The sequence below is a fragment of the Equus asinus genome, chromosome 12, assembly GCF_041296235.1.
Source record: "Equus asinus isolate D_3611 breed Donkey chromosome 12, EquAss-T2T_v2, whole genome shotgun sequence".
Taxonomy (NCBI): Eukaryota; Metazoa; Chordata; class Mammalia; order Perissodactyla; family Equidae; genus Equus; species Equus asinus.
Genome location: NC_091801.1, coordinates 18283100 through 18308370, shown reverse-complemented (window position 1 = coordinate 18308370; position 25271 = coordinate 18283100). Strand labels below are relative to the sequence as shown.

General features: G+C 36.7%; 1 protein-coding gene across 7 annotated transcripts in view; it reads right to left on the bottom strand.

Annotated features, from left to right (window-relative positions):
- The window catches only part of PPP1R42 (protein phosphatase 1 regulatory subunit 42), a 43934-nt gene extending 28202 nt beyond the window's left edge, over positions 1–15732 (bottom strand). For 4 of the 7 annotated variants that reach the window (XM_070481137.1, XM_014838501.3, XM_044780255.2 and 1 more), the window contains exons 1-5: positions 15600–15732; positions 9806–10020; positions 7722–7888; positions 6871–7009; positions 5001–5117 (exon numbers count right to left, since the gene is read on the bottom strand). In XM_070481137.1, the coding sequence (XP_070337238.1) occupies positions 5001–5117; positions 6871–7009; positions 7722–7888; positions 9806–9931 (549 nt within the window). In that variant the 5' untranslated portion in view covers positions 9932–10020; positions 15600–15732. Of the gene's footprint in view, positions 1–5000; positions 5118–6870; positions 7010–7721; positions 7889–9805; positions 10021–11423; positions 11564–15599 lie in introns of those variants that run through there. The other 3 variants (XM_070481139.1, XM_070481138.1, XM_070481136.1) reach the window with 2 other exon arrangements.
- Positions 15733–25271: the final 9539 nt, after the last annotated feature.

Below are 25271 nucleotides of genomic sequence, written 5' to 3'. Positions count from 1 at the left end.
GGATACAAGTCTATTATCAGATATAGGATTTACAAATATTTTTTCCCAGTCTGTGGTTTGTCTTTTTCACTTTCTTAATGGTATTCTTTGAAGCACAAAAGTTTTTAATTTGGTTGAAGCCTAATTTGTCTTTTTTTTTTTTTTTGCTTATGCTTTTGGTGTCATATCTAAGAAGGCTTTGCCTAATTCAGGGTCATAAAGATTTATCCCTATGTTTTCCTGTAAGAGTTTTATAGTTTTATCTCTTACATTTAAGTCTCTGATCCATTTTGTATTGATTTTTGTTTGTGTTATAAAGAAGGGATCCAACTTGATTCTTTTGCATGGAGCTATCCAAATATCTCAGCACCATTTGTTGAAAAAACTGTTCTTTCCCCATTGGATTATCTTAGCACCCTTGTCAAAAATCAGTTGACCATAAATGTGAAGGTTTATTTCTGGATTCCCAGTCTCATTCCATTGATCTGTATGATTATACTTATGACAGTGCCACACTGTCTTGGTTACGGTAGATTTGTGGTAAGTTTTGAAGTAGGAAAGTGTGAGTCCTCCAACTTTGTTCCTTTTCAAGAATGTTTTGACTACTCTGGGTACCTTGAGGCCACTATTTCTTCAAAAATATTTTCTTCCCCTGTCTTAGTTCGGGCTGTTATCACAGAATATCAGAGTCTGGGTGGTTAAACAACAAACATTTATTTCTCACAGTTCTGGAAGCTGGGAAGTCCAAGATCAAAGTGCGGACAGATACCATGATCTGGTGAGAGCACTCTCCCTGGTTTGCAAATGCCTGTCTTCTCATGGTATCCTTCCATGGCTAAGAGAGAGAGCTCTAGTCTCTTTCTCTCCTTATAAGGACTCCAATCCCATTCATGAGGGATCCACCCTGGTGACCTAATTATCTCCCAAAGGCCCCACCTCCAAATACCATCACATTGGAGATTAGGCTTCAACCTATGAATTTTGGAGGGACCCAAATGTTCAGTCCTTAGCATTGCTCCTACTCCTCCTAGGACTCCCTTTACATACGTCTTTGAATGCTTGTGGTATCCCATAAGCCATTGAGGCTCTGCTCATTATTTTGTAGTGTTTTTTCTTTCTGTACCTCAGTTTCTTTCCTTTTTTTTTTTTTTTTTGAGGAAGATTAGCCCTGAGCTAACTACTGCCAGTCCTCCTCTTTTTGCTGAGGAAGCCTGGCCCTGAGCTAACATCTGTGCCCATCTTCCTCTACTTTATATGTGGGATGCCTACCATAGCATGGCGTGCCAAGTGGTGCCATGTCTGCGCCTGGGATCCATACCGGCCAACCCCAGGCCACTGAGAAGCGGAGCATGCGAACTTAAGCACTGCACCACCGGGCCGGCCCCTGTACCTCAGTTTCTATAGTTCTCATGCTATGTCTTTAAGTTCACTGATCTTTTCTTCTATAGTGTCTAATCTACTTTTAATTCCATCCAGTTAGTTTTTCATTTTAGATATTTTTCAGCTTCAGAAGTGACTTTTTTTCATATCTTCCATTTTTCTTCTGTTTGTGTTCATGCTTTCTTTAAATTCCAGAGCATATTTGTAATAGCTTTTTAAAAGTTCTGTCTTCTAACTCCATCCTCCATGTCATTTCTGGATGTTTTTTCTCGATTAACTTTTCTCCAGTTATGATTTACATTTTCATGGTTCTTGTTTGCTGTACCCCTCCCTGCATTGTGGCCTGGAAGGTGCCTGCAGGCAGAAAGCTGGGATAAATAGAGGGCTCATCTTGTTTGTTTTCCTTCTCTGATGGACCACAGTCCTGTCCAATGTCTGAAAAAGTTGTTTCACATATTTTGTTTAGTTTTCTTTTCTTTTTTGTGGGAGAATGCTTCTTGTCATGCATGGTTAATACATCATGACCCATTATATTATTTTTAAATATAATTTTATTTTCCTCTTCTTTTTCTTGTTCTCTGATACTTATACTCTTATTAGTCATATATTGGATCTCCTGAATTAATTCTCTATGTTTCTTTTTTGCTTGCTTATTTTTCATTCTTTCTCTTTTTTTTCTTTCTGGGAGACTTCCCTAATTTTATCATTTAAGCTTTATATTGAATATTTAATTTCTCCTATTTTAAATTTCTAAGTGCTCTCATTCACTTAATGTTCCTTTTAAAAAAAAAAGAGAATCTTTTATTTCAAGGTTATAAAATCCTTTTTTATTTCTCTTAAGAAGTTAATTATAGTGGGCTTTTTTTTTTAGTTTTTATTTTTCTACTTCCATCTTATTTGTTTCTTTAGAGTTCTTTTTGTTTCTTTCTCTCTTGGACTTTAGAGGCTGCATTTAGATGTCTATAATCTTGAGCTACCTATTCATTCATGAAAGTGAATGAGAGCTCTTTGTGTGAGAGACAGGCTTCTTGACTGATTGGTTTCACTGTAGGGCAATTGGACATGCTGCTGGCATTTTCCCTCTGGAACCCTTAAATGTCAGAATGGGGAGATGTTTTCTCTTGGGCTGGTCAGCATAAAGGTCATTTCCTCAGAGGCCTTTCTTGATAACCTTATCTAAAATATCCACTGACCCCTTTTCTACTACATCATCCTTCTTAATTCCTTCATAGCACTTTTCACAATCTTCTCTGCTTATTTATTTTCTGACTATTCCCTCCCTTGTCTCACTGTAACGTAAGCTCCTTGAGGGTAGAGACCTGTCTGTCTTATTTATCATGGTATCCCCTGTGCCTAGAATGTATTTCTCCAAAGGGCCAAGAACAGTGCCTGGCACACAGAATATAATAAATATTTTTGAAGAGATTAACTTGATGCGAGGTTCAGGAAAAGCTACACAGGAGGCGATATTGAACTCAGTCTTAAAAAATAAGGGTTTGGTTTAATTAGGCACTAATCATTAGATTGAATAATAAGCAGTAATGAAGGACTTTATTTTGGTTATACATTTATCCTGGTTATGCATTATTAACATGGCCTAAGAATAATCACTGTGGGCAAAATAGCTTGGTCTTAATGTCATTCCAAAGAACTTCCTTTGGGATCATTTGGAGGCTAGCATTTTTATCTGATCAAACTCTTCTTTTCTGTTCAGAGTTAAAGGCATAAAAGAGTAAGACTTAAAAGTACTGACAGAGGGTATTATGCTGAGTGAAATAAGTCAGAGGGAGAAAGTCAGATACCGTATGATCTCAATCATAAGTAGAAGATAAAAACAACGACAAAAAAACACATAGCATTGGAGATTGGATTGGTGGTTACCATAGGGGAAGGAGGGGGGCAAAAGGGGTGATTAGGCTCACATGTGAGGGGATGGACTATAATTAGGTTTTGGGTGGTGAACATGATGTAATGTACACAGAATTCGAAATATGATGTACATCCGAAAATAATAAAAAAATTTAAAAACATTTAAAAAGTACTGACAGTAACTGAAGTGAATTGTGGCAATTATGATAATTAATAACCAACTAGATCTTTCAAGATATATTCATATATTCATCACTTATTACTGAACATTTATCGTGCTTAGAATCTGGGCTTGCAAAACATTTAGGTAAAGTACTTATCCTGCACTTAAGATTGATACCAATTTGGGAGACTGGAATTCTCCATCATTCTCTCCACAGGAAAGGTGAGCTTCTGTGCTTGGCCACTCTGTTCCCATTTCCCATGGAGTGAATGTGGAACACATTCCAGGTCTTCTCTACTTAATCAAGACGTACACTCTACTCTCTGTCACTTTGAATAGGATCATATGTACAGTATATCTGATGTAAGACTACCCATCTATTACAAAATCATTTGACAGTATTGATACAGATCCTGCAAAATCATAGGAAAACTAAGTAATTCTTATGAATACAAAATGCTCAATGGAAAAAATCTAGAGGAGTACTCTAAAATTTAAAATATTTTTGAATGCAGAATTTATCCCATGATCTCGTTATATCCTTCACATTTTAAGTTGAGACAACTAATTGAGTCATGCTTTCTTATTGGTCTTTTTATTTTATACATCCATCCTGGTTGTTCAGTGGCATTTTGGATATTTTGAGGAATTCATTGGTAGTAGAATACATATAATATTTATTTTCATGATTATCTACTGCTTACAGTACTTATGGGATGAGCCAGGTAATAGATCTGAATTTGGAAACAAGGCCAGGGGTAACTTTTTTAGGTCAGCAGATAGCTGTCTGGAAGTAGTTTTGAAAACAAGAGCTCTGTTTATGGGACAAAGGAGCTCATTCTTCCTCCAATGGTCCCAGGTAGACAAATTATACTACAGCCCACCCCACTGCCAAACCAGAAACTGTGAGGTCATGGCAATGGCTCAGCTCATGGGTGACTATTTCCAGGAAGCCTTCCCCAGCCCCAGGCTGAGTTTGTGCTACCAAAATACCTATGAAAACAGAATCACACTGTAGTCTCGTTACTTGTTGGCCATGGGTTTTTTGAGCCCCAGGACTGTATTCTTCCTTCCTCTGTGCTACACAGTGTATTACAGTGCCTGACAAATATGTAGGTGTCCAATATATGCTTGAATGAATGAATATGGCATGATATGACATAACATGACATGAATATAGCTATGGCAGATTAGAATAAGTTCAAAATCCAGGTGCTTCCCCAAGGAGGAGTAGCCAGGAAAGAGTTTGGGTCTAGTCACTAGAAGCTCTTTCATTGGGAGATCAGAGTTAAGGGACAAGAAATCTAGTCTCCAGAGGGAACCATTTGATAGAAAAATAATGTAGAGAGGAAAAAGCATATACTTCCTTCTCAGAGAAACTTTTTTCTGTTGGTAAGGGATGCAGGCGTTGGGGTATGAAAGAGAAAACCAGGTAAGAGGGCAGAATTATGCAAATAAATACATTAAGAAGTAGAGATTCATAAGCTAGTTATAGAACAAATCCAGAACAGTTTTTAAAGTAATACATTTTATAGCTATTTAGAGAAATAAGTATTTTTCAATCACAGTTTCATGTAAATATTTTTAAATCAATTTTTCTTTATGCTACCTTCACATGCAGAACTTGGTTGTTAACTGCTATAAGCTGATTAAGATTCTCCAGTATTTCTAAGTCTCTGATGTCATCAATATTATTATTGCTGATATTCAATGTAGAGAGGGATTTCTGTAAGAAAAATAACTAAATTACCATTAGTAAATAGTCTAATTAAATACTATATATAGGAACCAGAAATCCTAATCCGTGAAAAATTTAAAATTTATCAGTTCAGGCTGTTTTGCTCTTAAACAATAAAAATAAAATAAATTAGGCAAGAAAATAAAAAGCCAAGGAGATTTTGTTTCTATGTCAGGTGAAACTTTTAGAATTATCATAATTGTGATATAACTTACTATTTTTTTCACAAGTTCAATTTTCCTCTTTCAGTATATAAGAGGAATTTGTAGAAAAAAGAAACCCAGAATCAAGCAAAGAAAGAAAACAGGAAAGAAAAGAAAGAAAAAAGATGCCTCAATAAACAAATGATAACATAATGTAGAAAAAATGCTTATTTCAGTTTAAGCAAATTATCATTTTGTGTTAAATGGCACTAAGATTTGTATTTACATAGGAAGAAATAGTTTTTCTGGTTGTTTTTCTAAATAGGAAACATTGAGAATGAAAGAATATCTGGTTTTTATTTTTATCTCTCTCTATATAGTTTTCTCTTGACAATCTATATGTTCAGAAGGCACTTAAAAATAATAATTAGTAATTAACAAGTTCAGCATCAGCTGTTAATGAGGACATAAACATACAACAGAGCAACACTAAATCAAAACCATCTTAAAATCTAAGGCCCAGGAATCTCTACCAAGATGGAGTCTACCCACTGAGGCATCCACACACGGCTAACCTCTAGAGAAGATACTTCCTGGTGTTTTTTAAGACTTGAAATACAGCTAAAAAAATTATGCCTTATATTTAGAATTTCAGAATCTGCTTGAATGTATGTAAAAATTAAACAAGCAAGAATATCTTCTGTGGCATTTTGTAATAAAAATAGCTATCCCCACAGTGGGGTCAGTCTTCTTGGATCAGTTGAGGTTGAGCTGAGACACAGGTGATTCTGGGGTGGGGGTTGGACAGAAACCAGGTCACTTCTTTCTTTTCCAATTTAAAGCACTACCCCTCAATTGTTATACATTTGGTTCAAAAACCTTCTACTGCCCTCTGTTTCTGGGCCCTCTAAAATAAAACCAATGAAATTTGTAAATACAACAAACATGTTATACCCCTTACCCCAGAACTGAAAGTAGTGTATCCTAACAAAGCCCATTTTGAGGATTAGCAAAAGCCTCTGTGGCACCCTCTGGCTTCTCAGTTCATTATGATACTTCCATGTGACCAGTTGTCAGGTGACAACTGGAGCATCAAATCCTGTGCTCCCAGATCTACCTGCTTCTGATGAGGCAGAGCCTTATGTAAATGCACTCTACAATCAAGTCAGAATCCAGCGAGAAAACAACTTATCATTGTAATGATTCTCTAGGTGGTTTAAAATTTGCCAAATAATTGTGCACCTCTTTCCTTAGGCGTTTTCCTAAAATTTTAAACTTTGAGTCATGGTAATCACCAAGGTCCAAATTATGAATGAATACATCTGTATTAGAACTTCATACTTTACAAACCTTTTCACATCCTTCTTTTGATCCTTCCAGTTACCCTTGAGGCAGGCATAATAATTATCCCCACTTTATAGCTGCTGAGTCTCTGAGAAATTATGTAGGGAAAATTAGTTTTAGCTCTCCCATAAACTCTCAACTGGTAATGTAAATATGCAGAGTATGTACAGTTTTCAAATATACTTTCACCACTTTCCTGTTCCATTATAACTGTTAATCACTATATTTGTTAGAATACTCAAATGTGGCCTTACTGCCAGAGAATGAAGAGTTCTTGGATCAAATAGAAGCTTTTCTCCAAGGGGAAGCCTCTGACTCTCAACATGAAGCTCTCTCAGTCCTTCTAATCCTTCTAAACCTTCTATGACAGCAATGTAATTGCCTCCCAGATACCTGCAAAATATGAAACATAATTTTATTTTATTTTTTGAGAGGATTTCTTTCTTTCTTTCTTTCTTTTTGAGGGAGATTAGCCCTGACCTAACATCTGCCACCAATCCTCCTCTTTTTGCTGAGGAAGACCAGCCCTGAGCTAACATCTGTGCCCATCTTCCTCTACTTTATGTGGGACACATGCCACAGCATGGCCTGACAAGCGGTGGGTAGGTCCACACCTGGGATTCGAACCAGCAAACCTGGGACTGTTGAAGTGGAGCATGCGAACTTAACCGCTGTACCACCAGGCAGCTGGCCTCAGTAAATGTCTTTTTACAATCAAATCTACATCAACATTATCAATTCTATGACCTTGCTCTTTTGAGATGTGTGATTCTGAAAGGCACAGAACTCATTTGGGTTCCATGGAAACTTCTTTCATCAGTTGAGCCTACAAAAAGATATTTTAGGTATCCCTATAAGCCCTTAAGACAACTCATCTTCCTGCAAAAGAAAAGTATATCAGGCTTAATAAAATCAAATTGTTAGGTATTACATTAGAAACAATTTAGAGAATTGAGAACAATTTAGAGAATAACAATTTAGAGAAAAGAGAATAAAAATTGAGGGCTGTTCCACAAAACGGCAGATAATGGAAAAATATGTGCATGCAAAAATATTACTGTAATGATGACAAACAATTATATTACTTAAAAATAAAAGCGCTTACAGTTTTTCCAGTTTCCTTAATGACCTGAGGTTCTCTATACATGAAATACAGTTGTTTTGTAGGTACAGGTGAGTCAGATTTGTGGCATAATTCAAGTTAGTGATTTGACTAATACGATTATCATACAAATATAAAACACTGAGATTTTTGCAAAGAGAGAGGTCTTCCTAAAAAGAAAGCAAAAACAGGTCATATTTAATTTCTCCTGAGAACTTAGAAGTTTGTTTTAAGAAAGTTTTTCACTTAATCATTCTGCAAATTTCCCTAAGGTTAATATAAAAGAACAGTATTTTTCTGTTCTTAGCACAGTTAAAACAAGACTGGAATGATTAAAAAATTAGTTCTAGGTTTTAGTATTCTGTAACTATATCAATAAAATTGTATTTGTTAAGGACGATTTTCCCAGTGCAAGCAATTTTCCTTGGAAGCAATTAGGCTCCTTTGAAAGTCAAAGCATTCAACAAATTATTGTTCCAATATTATAAATCAGGGCTTACTGTTTCTGTAGAATAGTACTGAAAATTGGAAGTCATCTAGGTTTTCAAGAACAGTGGATTAATAAAGAAACTATGATTATGCTATTGAAGGGAATACCATATACCTATAAACATCCTTTAGTTTCTTTAGTAATATCTTGTAGGTCTCATAATAAAATGAAAACAGTACATTCAATATGACCCACTATTGTAAAATTATATGAATACATGCCTAGAAAAAAGACTGGTAGGATATCACTGAAATGTTAATAGTGGTTTTCTCTGCATGGTAGGATTACAAGTCAATTTCTTTTTTTGTGTGTGTGTTTTATACAAATGAACATCAATTACTTTTGAGATAAAATAATTAAAGGTATTTTTAAAAAACTGTCATTTCCTGTGTAGTGGTAGAGTGGGCCTAGAGTAAGTATAGGTAAAAGAGTGAAGTTCTGCTCAAAAATATCTTGACCTTCATTAAGTAAACAAGATATTTTAAAAAACAACCACATTTTGGGGACTTCAAGTTTACAAGTTATTCTTATCTTAGTATGAATTACTTTAACCAGTTTGCTTTCCTCCTAACAAAAGTCATCCACACTGAAGGAGCACTGATTGTGAGGGGACAAAACAACGTTAAATGGAGGCTCTCTGGACAAAGCAGTCTGTATGTGGTATGATGAGGTAGAGAGCTTGGGGCAACAAAGTAGAAACAGGAGGTTCCGGCAGTTGGACTCATGGGGAGAAGGATCACCAGGAAACTGAAAGGGGTATAGAATGAGAGCTAGGTAGGGTCTCTGCAAAAAAAACCTGATTGTCTTAACTGACAATTTTGCCTGGGGCTTTGGTGTTTTTTCATTCATTCATTCAATAAATATTTATTAAGCACTTAATATGAGTCAGGCACAGTATTGGATGGGGGATTTAGAATGATGCAAACAAAATAGACATGATCCCTGCCCTCATGGAGCTTATTTGTTTCCAAGAAAATTTCTCTCATCTTAGTCTTTAGCATTTTATTGTAGACAATGGATACTAATACAGATGGCTTAAATGGGTTATTGCTGCTTTTAAAGTTTCCCAAATTAGAGCCAAAAATTAGCTTAGCACAGAGAAAAGAGTTTCAGAGTATATCCACATAAACATAATCTTGTCTGATATAATTGACAGAGTATAACCTACACTTATATAACCAGTTAAATTATGTGCAAAAAAGATTTCACTGCTAAAGTTTTGAAATATGGTACTCTCATAGTTAATTGTTAATATTTTGACATGTTAAAAAATTCATATTCCCAGGTTCTGGAATTATACATAAGTAATTAGCTTTTGAAATTATTTTACAATATATGTTTTCAAATCTAGTTTGCTACCTATAGAGTATTTTAGGGGAACATACATATTTAACACATATGTGCAACAATCACAATGTATATTTTATAGAGACTTCCTTTTAATAAGTTTATCAACACAAGCAGGACATTAAAATGAAAACACAATATAAAGCTGACTAATCAAAATATAGTTAGTAAGAAGGTATGCCCTGACACTCATTTCTAAACTTCACATTCTTAACTATATAAAAATAAGAAATAATTTCAGAGTTCTTACAATTGCATCTATGTTTTTGTCTGAAAAATTTATATGAGTTATTTTCTTCAGGTATTGTGAAGTAGTTTCTTTTCGGGGTTTAAAATTGTTGCTTTTGGCAATCAGATCCAAGGTCAGTCGAACCATGATTTCTCTGTAAATGAGACTCTCAGCAATAGCTCTGTTCTGATACCATACCAAGAAGCAGGTTTAGGGATTGTTTTATGCCCAACTTTCTAAAAATTAAAGAAAAAAAGGAATGTTATGTACATAACAATTTAGGGAAATTTATTTTGATTTACTTTAATTTTCTTACATAAAACTATTTGATAAGGTAGTTCATAGACATTTTCAGGAGCATTTAGGTATTTTCTAAGTTTATAGACACTTCTTTTTATAAAAAGATTTAAAACACCAAAATTAAATACACAAATGCTCATTCACTTTTACTTTTAAATCTTTTTCTCTCCCTAATATTGAGTTGTTATTGTGGGCATCTTTTAAAGGATTATTTTTCTCTCTTGGAGTCGAAAAAACCTCAAGGAACATCATCTAGTGTTCTCACGTGAAGAAACTAAGGCCCGGAGATTTGTCTCAAACTACTCAAGCTAATGGCAGTTGAGAATGAGATCAGGTCTCCTGGCTCTTTTTTCCTTAGTATCCGTAGTGATCATATTTACTAAAACCGCAAATCAGAACACATGGTATGAAAACCTCGAGTGTATACATAGGAAAGTGGTGCAAAATACTTAAAAATGGAGCTGGCCTTGAAATTTTATGTTACTATAACTGCAATCTATAAAGAGGCAGCATAACGCAGTGTTTCTCAATCCAGACTGCCTGAGTTCAAATTTTGGCTCCACTGCTCACTGGTTAGGCAATCTTGGGCACGTTACCTCAGTTTCTTCTAAAATTAGGATAATAATAGTACCTGCTTCCAAGGGATATTGTGAGGATTACGTGAGATAATTGTGTATAGAGTGTTCTGCACCGTGCCTGGTACATAGGTCGATAATGTTTGCTATCAGCATTCTACTACTGTTTTCTTCCCTGATAAGCTGAACACTATTCACCATTTCACCTGGAATATGTTAGAGCTGTTAAATAAGGGGAACATGTTATGGATAAAATATTGCTTTGTGTAAGATATCCGTATGTGGCCCATAAATTTGAGGTAACTCATTTTTTTTCAATCATCCTGGAAGTATAGTTAAGTGATAAATATACCAGTTTCCCCAATTGTGCTTTATATTCTCTTATAAAAAATGTAACCAAAAATACAGTTTAAAATTGATCATTATTATTCCAGTGTACCTGGAATTTCACCAACCAAACACCTCAATTTGTGTAGTATTCTGGACATGAACTCAATGCTTAGGAGGAAAAAATGAATTCAGCAGAAGATAAATTTGTGTTCTCACATTTTGGCATATAATTACCCAGGCTACATTATGTAAAATGGCCACAAGAAAATCTTTAAAATGTGGAGTTACAAACCAAAGTTATAATAATACTAGATTTTAGACTCATTATTGTTTTTAAAATGTATTAGTCTCATAAGTCATGTAGAAAAATAAAAAGTGGAATTACTAACCATTGTTACAACAAAACTAGCTTTTGTAATTGCCCATGTATTTACCTTTATTGAGATCTTTATTTCTTTGTATGGCTTCAAGTCACTGTCCAGTGTCCTTTCATTTACCCTGCTGGGCTCCCTTGAGCATTTCTTGCAGGGCAGGTCTAGTGGTAATAAACAGCTTTTGTCTATCTGGGAATGTCTTAATTTCTCCTTCACTTCTGAAGGACAGTTTTTCAGGATTTAGGATTCTTCATTGGCACATTTCTTCTCTTAGCACTTCAAATATATTGGCCCACTGTTTTCTGACCTTGAAGTTTCTGATGAGTAATGTGCTGATAATCTTATTAAGAATTCCTTTTATGTGATGAGTCATTTCTCACTGCTTTCAAGATTCTTTGTGCTTTGAAAGTTTGATTATAATGTGTCTCAATGTGATCTCTTTGGGTACATCTTAGAGTTTGATGACCTTCTTGCATGTTTATATTCAAGTCTTTCATCAAGGTAGGGAAATTTTCAGCCATTATCTCTTCAAATATTTTCTCTGTCCCATTCTCTCTTTCTCTGTCCTCCTCCTGCGACTCCCACAATGTACATGTTGACCTTCTTGATGATATCCCACAGGTCCCTTAGGCTCTGTTCACTTTTCTTCAATCTTTTTTCTGTCTGTGTCTAGACTCAATAATTTCCATTGTCCTATCTTCAAGTTCACTGATTCATTCTTCTGCTTGTTATAATCTGTCTTTGAATCCCTCTAGTGAATTTTTCATTTCAGTTATTGTACTTTCCAGCTCTAGAATTTCTTTTTAGCTTTTCCATTTCTTTATTGATTTTTCCGTTTTGTTCATACATTGTTTTCTTAACTTTCTCCATGTCTTTTTTCAGTTTTTTGAACATCTTTACAACAGTTGTTTTAAAGTCTCTTTGTCTACTTGTATCTGGCATCAGGTCTTTTTCTTTCTTTCTTTTTTTTTTTTAAAGATTTTATTTTTTTTTTTTTTCCTTTTTCTCCCCAAAGCCCCCTGGTACATAGTTGTATTTTCTTAGTTGTGGGTCCTTCTAGTTGTGGCATGCAGGATGCTGCCTCAGCATGGCTTGGTGAGTGGTGCCATGTCTGTGCCCAGGATTTGAACTGACGAAACACTGGGCCGCCGCAGTGCAGCGCACAAACTTAACCACTCGGCCACGGGGCTGGCCCCCATCAGGTCTTTTTCAAGGACAATTTCTGTTCATTTATTTTTTTCCTATGAATATGTCATACTTTCCTTCCCATTTTTTTGTATGTCTTAATTTTTTTGTTGTTGTTGAAAACTGGACATTTGACTGATAATGTGGTAACTGAAAATCACATTTCCTCTTTCCCCAGAGTTATCTGTTTTTTGTTTTGTTTTTGCTTCTTTTGATTGATGTAGGCTGTCTCTGTGCTAAGGATCAGCCTGAGATGTAAACTGGAGGTCTTCTCAGGTCATTTATGAGCCTGAGCTTTTCTTTGGGCATGCAGAGTCACTTTCTAACTTTCCCTTTATATGCAGTTACTTTTTAATGTCTCAGTCTTTAAAGCCTGATTTCCAAAAGGGGAAAAAGAGAAAAATGAACAGAGATGGGGAAAAAGGACACTAGCCCTTTCAATCTCCTGGAAGTCACTTCAGCTGGAGGGGGAGTGGCTTGTAACAATGGGGAGAGGTGCAACTTCTTTGTCTGCATCTCTGTGATCAGAGGACAGATCTTGGATATTTGCTTTTTGTCTACATTTGCTCTTGCAAGCTGTATGTAAGGTGCTCCAGAAACCCCTGCACAGCTTCCTGCCATGGGATTGGGTGTAGGGGATGGGTAGCTGCTGTAGAGGTAAGAGCTGAAATTGACCAAAATTAATGGGCAGGGTACTTTTTAAGGCTTCCCCTGGAGTTGTGAGCCTTCAGTAGACTCCAGCATTCTAAAACAGTTATACCAGACAGAGTCTGCCAGTGCAGTTAATGTCTCGGTGGGGAGACAGGTGCTTCCTACTCTGCCCATATTCCCAGAATCCGCTTCTCCTTAAGTCTTTCGTATACATTTTAAAATCAACTTGTCATGTTCCATGAAAAAATCCTGTCAGGATTTTGTTAGAAATTGCATTGAATTTATAAACAGTTTGTGAAGCACTAACATCTAATATTGAGTCTTCTCTTACATCACTATGCTATGTCTCTCCATATTGGGAGTGCTTCTTTAATGACTTTCAACAGCTTTATAATTTTCTTCTAATTAAGGCCATGCATAAGTTTTTCTAGAGTCACTCTTAGGGATCATATATTTTTGTTGATACTGCAAGTACCATTCTTTTAGGAATTACATTCTCCATAGCTCATAAGTGGAAATGCAGTATTAAAAAATAGTTAAAATATTCAAAATATTTTTAAAATATTATTTTGGCCCTTATTTTAAAATTTTAGGGTTGGCCCATTGGCACAGCAGTGAAGTGTGCATATTCTGCTTCCGTGGTCTGGAGTTTGCTGGTTTGGATCCCTGGTGCGGACATGGCACTGCTTGGCAAGCCATGCTGTGGCAGGTGTCCCACATATAAAGCTGAGGAAGATGGGCATAGATGTTAGCTCAGGGCCCGTCTTCCTCAGCAAAAAGAGGAGGATTGGCAGCAGTTAGCTCAGGGCTAATCTTCCTCAAAAAAAAATAAATTAAAATTTTAGAACTTTTTCTGAAAATTTCAAATATCTTTTTTACACTGATAACTGTGGTGAAAATGTACATCTTAAAGAGATTATACACCCAAGGGTTTCTTACAGCTGAGGCAGGAGACGTGCTCTACAGGTGGCCATTTGGAGCAACCCTGTACTAAGAAGGACATGACCAGTGGGAGACAGGAGGCACTAATGATTTATTCTCCCTTCTTTCCCCCATGGACTTTTAGGAGACACAGCCATTTCAAAAGGTCTCTCTGAAAACATGCTGTGGTCTTCTGGGTTACATACTCTCTTATATTTGCTCTCCTTCCATCTCTGTCTCATTCCTTTTTTCCTCTCTCTCCTGCTTCCCTGCGATAACAACCCCCAAAAAGTATTATCACATGAGTTTTTTGCTTCAGGTTCTGCTTTCTAACCTGGGCTAAAACAGAGAAATTTTGGATCATCTGAATTCTCATCAGTGACCGTGCTATAAATGGATTTTGTTTCCAGGTTCCAGTGTACAAATTGGTGTTTATATAGAAATAAGCTTAATTCTCTCAGATAATTAGAAAAGGAAAGAGGCAAAGGTAATATATAAGTAAAGTATTTATTAAACCAAGGGAAGGCTGATGAACCTCATCAGCAAGCTGTAGGACAACTTTCCAAGACTTGAATATGGAAAGAGAGAATTGAATTAAGCCATAACAGAATAATAGGGACTGTTAACTGAAAAGAACTTGCATTGTAGCAGTCAAATCAAGAGAGGATTCAGTTTCATCAAAACACCACCCTTCATCTTGTTAATATAATTTTAATTTAAACTTCATTAGTATTGTAGTTTATTTTAGAGAAATTATAAGCTTTTGGAGTTTAAACCTAGTTTGGATTTGGATGCATTTTAGAACAGTATAATAAAAATGTCAACGTAATTAAGGAGACACGTGGGGTGTCCTTGATTTTCTTCTAAAAGAGATTCATTATTTTCTAAAGTTTGAGAAACTGCTTTTTCATAATTTTTCCTTACTAGCTATCTCTTTTGTTATCGCGAGGCTCCACTTGCTAGGATAGCTCTCTCTCTTCAGATCGCCAGTGGGAGAGTTTCCAGCTGCCTTACAGGCGCTCTGGGAATCCATTGTAGCGGACCCCTTGGCTGTCATCTCTTGGGGCTCCTACAGACTAGATGCGGTGGACGTTTCCGATTCAGTTCGTGTATTTTCCTTAGCTAGCCCCAGGCTCAGTGGCTTCCAGACTCTCTAAATCTTCGGCTCCTGCTCTCAGGCTTTCCCCCTTTCAAACTCAGACCCACGCCCACAGATCCCGCTCCCTCTGCTCCGCAGCCTCCCCTCCACCTGTGTCTCTCTCCTTTACGGCAGATGTTCCCCAACCTTGCCTGATTCTAGCCATTTGTTTATAATAGACTTCCAGACTGTCTTTCTGGAAATTGTAGACGTCTAGAGATAAGGCTTAGGGATCTGCATTTTAACAAGCGTCCCGGGGAAGTCTTACGGGCAGGCAAGTTTGAGAAACATGGCTCTAGGGTTTCCCCGGCTCCCATGTTTCTTCCCTGAAGGCACCTCACCGGTTGCGGGATGAGCTGGGTCGGTAACTCTGGCTTGGTTAATTTCGCCGGCGCCAGGTTCCTCAACAGCCTGGGTGCGGTTGCCGGGCGACCAGGCACTTCTGTGCAGGCCGCCGCTCAAGGGAAATCCCGCGAGATCTACCGAAGCGCTTTCCCCTGTGGCCTCGCGGGTCGGGTTCTCTGTGACGCTGCGGCCAGCGGTTGAGGGTGCACCCTAGGCAGGGTGCGGGTGGGGTCCGGTTAGTGTGATGAGGCCCTAAGGCATCGGTCACAGCGTTTTCGTGGCCAGAATAATTTTTGGCAGGCCACCATTTCCCCCTACTGGATTATGCTTGTTATTAGCATTTGAATTTTTCAGGGCCCAATAACCACCTCTCCCCAGTAAAGACCGGGAAACGAATTGTCTGAATTAAAGTACAGGCCATACCCCACCCTTTCCTCTGATAAAATCCAAATTCCGTACAGTGATATCCCAGTCCATTCATTGTGAACACCCTCACTACTTGCCTCCTGCCCTCTATACTCCAGGATTCCAATGTAGCATTGGCGCAAAATGCCCTGTTTTTAAAAAAATTTCCCCTCTCCTCTCCACTCCTCAAGGTAGCGATAAGACAGCCTTTCTTTCCTCCTTAATTCTTTTTTTCCCTTTTAAGATTCAAGGAGTCAGTTTGGAATTACCCCATCCTTTCTGAAGACTTCCTACATACTCAGCTTTGTTAAGTGATGCTCCCTTCTGCCCCCCCAAACTGGGATATATTAAGTTTTTTAGCATAGCACTTACCACACTATTATATGTTTTTTACTTACCCATATCTTCAGTAAGATGGTAAATTCTTTGAGGACAAGGATTGTGTCTTTTACCTCGCTATTCCCAGGACCTAGCAAAGTGCCTTGTATGTTAGCAGTCACCTCATAAGTGTTTGTAAAATGAATAATTTGTAAATGAAGGAGAAGAATAATGAAACAAAGGAATTGACATTTACAGTGGAAAGTGGACTGGGGCTCATTAGGGATATGGTAAAGTGAGCAATCTGGATGTAAGGGACAGTGGAAGCTGGAAAATAGTAACAGCTGTGATCTTGGGGGAGAGAGGTTATGCTGGAAAAGTTGCTATTGCTATTCCTTGAGCAAGGAAGCATCAGAGCAGAAGTTTGTTAGAGTTACAAGACAGCTTAGAGCCCTTGTGGACAGTTTAACTTGCCATTTTGCAGATAAGAAAATTCCCAGGCTGAGAGAGAGGAAGAAATATGCTTAAGGTCTCACGTGAGGTAGGCAGAGAGGGAATTTACCCTTGGGCTCCTGACCTCAAGCTCAGGTCCCCTTTCCTTATATCTCACTGACTGTTAGAGTAAAAGTAGCCTAGAAACAAGGACAGGGGGATGGGGACAGATGAACTCTTATCTCCATTCAGGACATAGTTGCTAAAGTCTGTTCTTGAGGCAGTCTTGACCTGGATAAGGGTGAAGGCAAAGACAGTGACAAGGAATGAACAAATTTAGGAGGCATCTTGAAGCATGATTTAATAGAGTGAGATTGAATAGATAAAGGGAGGGAGATGTTGAAGATAATTCCCAGGTGTTAGCTAGGATAAAGGAACAATAGTGGAGAAAGAGGAGAGGTGGCAAGTAATTTGAGGGGAAGTAGATGAGTTTGGTTTACAGATGTTAAGTGTGAGGTGAGATAGGCTTAATAGTTTCCAGGATAGAACTAATCATTGAAACCATGAGGCCATAAATGGTAGTGAGGGAGAAAGTGGGGAAAAGAGAAATAGCATGTCAATAGCCAACTAATTTGGATGGAAGAGGAAGCAAAGCTCGTTAAGATGTCAGAGAAAGAGTCATCAGAGGTGAGACTTGTTGTGAGAAGAACAAATAATAATTCAGTGATTCAGAAACTAGTAATTTAGATTCAGACACTGGGAAAGAATTTGAGGGGAAACTAACAGAATAAAAAGCTACAGAAGGATACAAAGAAGTAAAACAATGGTCAAAATAATATGGTAAAAACACTATGGCACAAATTAGATGCCCTTATCTGTTTTATAGGTCATTCATTTGGGAACAATAGCTTAAGCAGTGTATGCAGGGCTGTCCCATTTCTCTTTGTAGCAGTCACTTAACTGGCTTCTAAGGTTACTTTGCTAGAAACATATTTAGCAAGACTCATTGAAAACCAGTTGCTCTGTTAACTTTTATTTTATAACAATTTCATATATCATTATAAAAAGGAGTGTGTTCTCATCTAAATCTATATCCCGAAATATTTAATAGTGATTATTTTTTGGTGGTGGGATTATGCTGTTTAGTTCTCCTTTTTTGTAGTAATAGGTTTAAAAAAATGATAAAATTATATTCTGAAAATTCATTTTGGATTCTACTTTTCATAGAATTGAAAATCTCTTTGTGACTGTTGGTCCTTAAAATTGTTTAAAATGGTCAAATTATTAATTAGTTTTTTTAATGCAACAAGTTTAAGAGATAGTATTTTCTCATTAAGATGTGAAATATAATTCTTGTGTAGTGGCACATAGTATTAAACAATCATCTGTGTATTTTCTAGTGTGCCAGAAGTTTGGCAGACTACAAGGAAGACTTGTCTTCACTGCCATATTTGTAAGTTCAGTGTAAAATACTCTAAAATTTACACTTTGATAGATACTGAGAAATTTGTATTTGTGAAAAAAAAAATTGTGAGGTCTTGAGAATAATTTTAAAAGGCACTTTTGGAAGAATATGCGAAAAAGCACATTTTAAAAAGTCTCAACTAGAATTTCCAAGTAACTTTAGACAGAAACACACTTTTTATTTTGTGTATTGTTCTATGTATCTTTGTCAGTCAGTATATGTTTCCTGACTTTCCAGAGTAATACTACCCAGCAACCACTTTAATGATTAGTTACTGCTATTGAGAAACCAGCAAATTAAAGGGCCCAGACATGTATATCATCACATAACTCCATACAGAAAAATTAGCATTTATTGGAGTTAACTCCTGTTTTTGTCTTGACACTGTAGGTTGGTAAGTGTTAGTGAGTATGGTAGGCAGACTTCTAAGATGGTCTAAATGATCTCAGCTCCTGGTATTCATGCCCTTGTGTGATCCCCTCCCATTGAGTGTGAGATAGACATAGTGACTTCTTCTAACCAATAGAATAAGCCAAAGTTGATGAGATGTCATTTCTACAATAAGATTACAGAAGATTCTGACTTCTATCTTGCTAGCAGACTCTATTGCACTTTTGGCTTGTACTGTTTGATAGAATAAGCTGTCATTTAGGAGAGCCCCACATGGCAAGGAACTGAGGATGGCCTCTAGCCAACAGCTAGTGAGGAGTGGAGACCCTCAGTCCAATGAGAGACTAAATGCCAACAGCTACTGTTTAAACTTGGAAGGCGATCCTTCCCCAGTTGAGCTTTCAGAGGAGACCTTATCCCTGGCCAACACCTTGATTGCAACCTTGTGAGAAACCCCAAAGCAGAGGACCCAAATTCCTGACCCATGAAATCTGTGAAATAATAAATGTATGTTGTTTTAAGCCACTAAGTTTTAGGGTAGTTTGTTATGCAGCAATAGATAACTAATACAGGGAGCAATGGAAAATTGCATTAAAGAGGGAATGTTTACTTAGAGATTTAGGACATGATTCCCATTTTCATAGGACATTCTAACTGGAAGCTCAGAGGAGGGAAATGAAAGTGAGTACAGGAGGTTGTAGCTTAGCAGGAACAAAAGATTTCTTAACAAGTATCCATTTATAGAAGCTGCAAATTGTAGAATCAATACAAAGGAAGCCCTTTTGTTTATAGATGAGGCAGTTTCCATTCAAAGTATTACTCTTGATTTCTGTAACCTGGGGATCATCATTTATTGAGAGCTTCATGGCCTTTTAAGGCTATGACGTACACAGTATGGGTACCAATAATAAGTAATTTTTTAACTTAGTAACTGATTTATGTCATCTATTATGTAATGTGTTCTATAAATGTAAATGATTACCACATAGGTTCTATACAAGACAATCCAAGGTATTTCGCCTGAGTTCCAGACCTATGCATCCAGCTGCCTGCTAGACATTCATTCCATCTAGATATGAATATCCTAGAGGCAATGAAAACTGAACCTGTCAAAAATTGAACTCATTTCCATCCTGCACAAATCTGATCTTCATCCTCCAGTTCCTCTCTTGCCCGTGGTCCACCTTGATACACAAAGTAGAGCTTGAGAACCATCTTCAGTACTCTCTCACATTCTAGTACCCCCACCTTCAGTCACCAAGTCAAGTTCATATAAGCTCAGAAACTGCTTTCAAATCCAGCTGTCTCTTCACTGCTCCAATCACTACCTAAGAATGGATGTGAAAGGACTTTATCAAGTTCTATTATTGTTTAAAAGTTCTAGTAATTTTAATATACAGAGACGTTCTCAAGTTGTATGTTTAAAGTTCCATTATGTTTATTATACAAAAAACTCTTTTCTAAAATGGTTCACTTCCACTCTCACCAGAGGGTCAAATTGTAATATAGTCATGTGCTGTATAACAACATTTTGGTCAATGACAGACTGCATATATGGCAGTGGTCCCATAAGATTAGTACCATATAGCCTAGGTATGTAGTAGGCTATACCATCTAGATTTGGCTAAGTATACTCTGTGATGTTTGCACAATGACGAAATTGCCTAATGATGCATTTCACAGAACACATCCCCGTTGTTAAGTGACACATGACTGTAAAAATAACGTGTGTGAGATGTGGCTGTAGATTAAACTATCTAAGCTGAAAATCGGTTTCATTACCTTAAAGTCACATTTATATTATACAGTTAATATATCTTATAGTGAAAATGTTTTCTGAAAAGTGTTTTTGTCAACATTGCCACTGATGTTCTAATTTAGGTAATGTTTTATCTTTATTTCTGAAACATCTATTGTTCATAGAATCTAATACTTTAGTTTGAGTCTTTCAGGAAGCATTTGCAAGAAAGGGACGTATAATTTTAGAAAAAGTTTAGATTAGGTTTCAGGAACAGTTCATTGCTTACGTTTTAGGAATTAAAAAATAAATTGTCTTTCAAACCAGGGGTGGACCTCTGTATTCTCATAGGAATCCAAGACTTTGCTTAAGTTTATCAGCCAATAATGAATTCAGCAAAAGTTTAATTAGTTGGTGATGGATTGAGGCTAAGAGAAAAACTCAGCAATGTAATATACTCTATTCTGTGTCTTACAAAATAATTTGCTAAAATCAATGAAAACATCTTGTATATCTGTATTTAATTGCTTTATTTTTTTGGCTTCTCTCTGCGTTTTTCAGTCAGCTTGTTTGAAAAGAGTTTCATTCCCTTCCACTTATTTTTTAAAATGGCTGGTGCTTTTTTACTAGTGTGTGGCCTTTTGCTTATTTCTGCAATAGTGACCCTTGATTGAAAAGTTAAAAAAAAAACTTTTTTCACTCTAGTTTTAAATCTATTAAGAAGTTTGGGAGGGGCTGGCCCCGTGGCTGAATGGTTAAGTTTGTGCACTCCACTTCGCTGGCCCAGGGTTTCACTGGTTTGGATCCTGGGCATGGACATGGCACCGCTCATCAGGCCATGCTGAGGTGGCGTCCCACATGCCACAACTAGAAGGACCCACAACCAAAATATACAACTATGTATTGGGGGGGTTTGGGGAGAAAAAGCAAAAAAACAGATTGGCAACAGTTGTTAGCTCAGGTGCAAATCTTAAAAAAAAAAAAAAGAAGTTTGGGGAAAGATGTTCATTTTATAATAATCTTATGGTGCAAAATGTCAGTTTCCCATAAAAAGGCATGAACACATTTAATTTTCTCGTTCTAAAAACACATATTGTTGGGGCTGGCCCAGTGGTGCAGCAGTTAAATTCGTGTGGTCCGCTTAGGCAGCCTGGGGTTCGTTGGTTCACATCCCAGGAGCAGACAGAGGCACTGCTCCTCAAGCCATGTTGTGTGGCAGGTGTCCCACATATAAAGTAGAGGAAGATGGGCATGGATGTTAGCTCAGGGCCAATTTTCCTCAGCACAAAGAGGAAGATTGGCAGCCGATGTTAGCTCAAGGCTAATCTTCCTCAAAAAAAAAAAAAAAAAGGAAATAAGAACACATATTGTTAATGTTTCTTAAAAGCAAATTGAAATTTCCATTGCATTTATTTCTTCATTGAACAAATTTTTACCAAGTGCCTATCTACCATATGCCATTGTTTAAGGTGCTGAGAATGCAAAAGTTAGATTAAGTCCCCACCCCATGGAGCTTACATTATAGTAAGGTGAGACAGACAGTGAAAAAAGTAAATAAATCAATGACCAAGATAATTTCAGATTATGATATATTCAGTGAAGGAAATAAATCGGATAAAACGACAGTGTGTAACTGGGGCATAGACGTGGAGAGGAAGAGGGAAGAGGAGAGAGATGTTTCCTTGAGCTGAGAGAGACATGCAAGACCTCTCTGAGGAGGCAGAATTTGAGCTGAGACTTAAAGAATGAGCAGCCTGATGAGCCAGGCCTGTGAGAGCCTGTGAGGAAGTGTTCCAGGCCAGGAAGCAGCCAGTATGAAGGCTTGGAGAGGGGAAAGAGCTGGATGAGCATAAGGACCCAGAGGACAGTGTGGCTGGAACATAGTGAGGAGGAGGAAAACAGAATGAGAGGAAAGCAGGAACCACATTAGCCCTTAGGATTTTGATATATAGCAGCCTTTAACTCAAAGGGCAGAATGTAAATTTTCCTTTTATTAATAAGAAAAACTAACTTTCTTAAATTTAGAGCTTAAAGGACAGAACAGTTGCCACTTTATTATGAGTTGAAATTCAAAATCTTGATTGAAATGTAATGTCCTTGTATTATGATATTAATGTGATGAATATAGTAGTATCAAAGAAGCTTTTAGAAATCTGGTAGTAGAAAATATAATTTCTACTTCCACTCCAAAATCTCATATTTAATATAGCTTTTGTTTCAGTTTAGTTCTTTACTGAAATAAGTAAAACACTTGTTAATAAATTATTTTTACATCTTGGGATAACTAGAAGTCCATAGTGTTGATGTCTGTCTAAATGAATTACCATTTCAATAGTCCATAGTTTCTTAGTTTTAAGTGATATAGTGTTTTGGTTTTTTTTGGAGGAAGATTAGCCCTGAGCTAACATCTGCCAACAATCCTCCTCTTTTTGCTGAGGAAGACTGGCCCTGAGCTAACATCAGTGCCCGTCTTCCTCTACTTTATATGTGGGACGCCTGCCACAGCATGGCTTGACAAGCAGTGCGTAGGTCTGTCCCTGGAATCTGAGCTGGTGAACCCAGGGCCACCAAAGCGTAACATGTGAACTTAACCGCTTGCACTACAGGGCTGACCCCAAGTGATACAGTGTTTTACCTTAAATATTAAGACTAGTTAGAAAGTTTAAAAATAATCTCCCCTAAAACGTGGTGTTCATGTATCATTCTTACATCAGGAGCATATTAAATTCACTTCTCTGAAGCTATGGAACATTTCAGATGGTTGTAATTTTTCAACATGGAACATGGTGTGTCCTCATATCTAAGATCATAAATTAATTTCTTATTTAGTCTAATTTGTTACTTTATTTAAGCCTGGAATCTTAAGACAATAGCCTCCAGTATTCTGGAAACACATGCAAGAAATGATAGATGGATTACATAGGAGTTGAAGTAAAAGATTAAAGCTAAACACATGTTTTGAAGGATTTATTTGGTATCATTAATAATAAAATAATAAATAAAATGAATATGAGGATGGAATATGAAGTAGCAAATTCTGGGAACAAAAATAAATCATTTAAATTGAACACTTATTTGGAGATGAGCATATGCCAACTAATTTTTCAGGAAGGTATGTAGTTTAAAGTAATGACTTTTAATGGTAAACGCATTCATAGCTATATGATAGATATTTATAATCCTCTGAAATCTAACATGAAGGTCACAGAGCTCTATTCTAGACAATATACTTCTTTATGCATATGCCTCTTAGGTTATGAAAAGTACAACTGTAGTTCATCAAAATGTGCCCCAAGGCGCAATACCATTTTACTCAGTCATTAGAAAGCTTAGTATAATTGCTTAGTATAATCCAAAGAAAATATGAGTACTGACATCAGGGACTCTCCAATTTGTTAGGCAATTGTTCCATAATTTTTGGCACCAAGGTAATCCGCATGTTGAAAAAGCAATTAATCATTGGTGTTAGTTATTAAGATATGATTTTAGCTGTTTCCTCCCCAAATTTGACCCGAAATGACAGAGTTCCTCATTTTATTTTTGTAATAGTCTCATTTCTGAGATCAAAAGTTTAAGTATGCCAATCTGGTTTTAGTTGACCTGAGTTTCGTGTTACTAGTTTTGTAAAATAAGTAGATCATAACTTTATATTTACAAAGCTGAATGGTATTCTACTAATATTTGGATAAAAGGTTTAGAAACCTTTAGAAACTTACAGACTGATTACTTCAGAAGTTACCAGAAGTCCTTAAACTAGTATTTTGGCCCCAAAATGTAAATTTATTTGCTGTTGGAGCTTGTATTGAAAATAGGCCAAAATGAGAGGACACACGATTAGATTTTCAATTTTCTAATTAATATTTTGCAAACACAGTGACATAGACATATCAGTTATTAAACAGTGAATGAAATAATTCCCTCATCATAACTTGAACCAATCATCTTTTACTTATGTCATAAGGATGAGTAAAAATAAGAGCCATCATTCTTGGTAGTATAATTTCCTATATTAAAAAAAAACCCAAAATCCACATTGCTCACCCATGTATATGTCTGTGGAGTATGGTTAAAACAATCCAGAAATATAGAAAGAAATGTTGGAAAGTCAACAGTCTGTGTTCAGTTCAGTTTATTCAGCTACATGTGGACACAGTGCAGACTTCGCAATATAAATGAACTCTTCTCTGCATGCATGACTTATGCATCTGTACCTCATCACTCACAGAACAGTTTTTGGAAACTCAACCTCTGCAATATGCAGCACTCCAACTCCCAAACAGTTTCTCTGATTCATTGTAAAGTTACTTATGCTCCTGCTCTTCTGTGTTTATTTTCAAGTGGCTGCACTGTTGGGCAGTTTATTATTCTATTGTGCAATGCAGCGATTTTTCAAAATCCCGAATACCAGCTAGTCATACTAATTTGTGACATAATCTTCACACTTTATCCCTCAAATGGAGCACATGATCTTTGGTCTCAGAGCTTATTTTCCAAATTCAGAAACAATGGAGCACAAATGGTTTCTCTTCTCCTGTTGGTTCTTTGTTCTTGGCAGTACTACTGATTTCAGAATAACAACTTGTGTGGTATCTTATTTTAATAAATAAAAAAATGTAGAATGAAGTACTCATATAACTGGACAATGTAACCTAAAAATGGTACTAAATGCCTGCATTCCCAACATATATATATGTTAATGTTGAGTTGTATGGAACTAGGACCTTGAGATATTAAAACAATCTGGAAAATTTGGAACACCCTTGATTCTGGGATCTCACACTATAACTGGTCCCAATCCCATTCCATAACCACTGACTTCTCGCTCCATTTCTGCTCCAGCCTGTGCTTCTAGCTGTAGTTTTATTACTTGGACACTGGGATTAAGTTTTTTATGATGACTGACATTTCCTGTATATTATC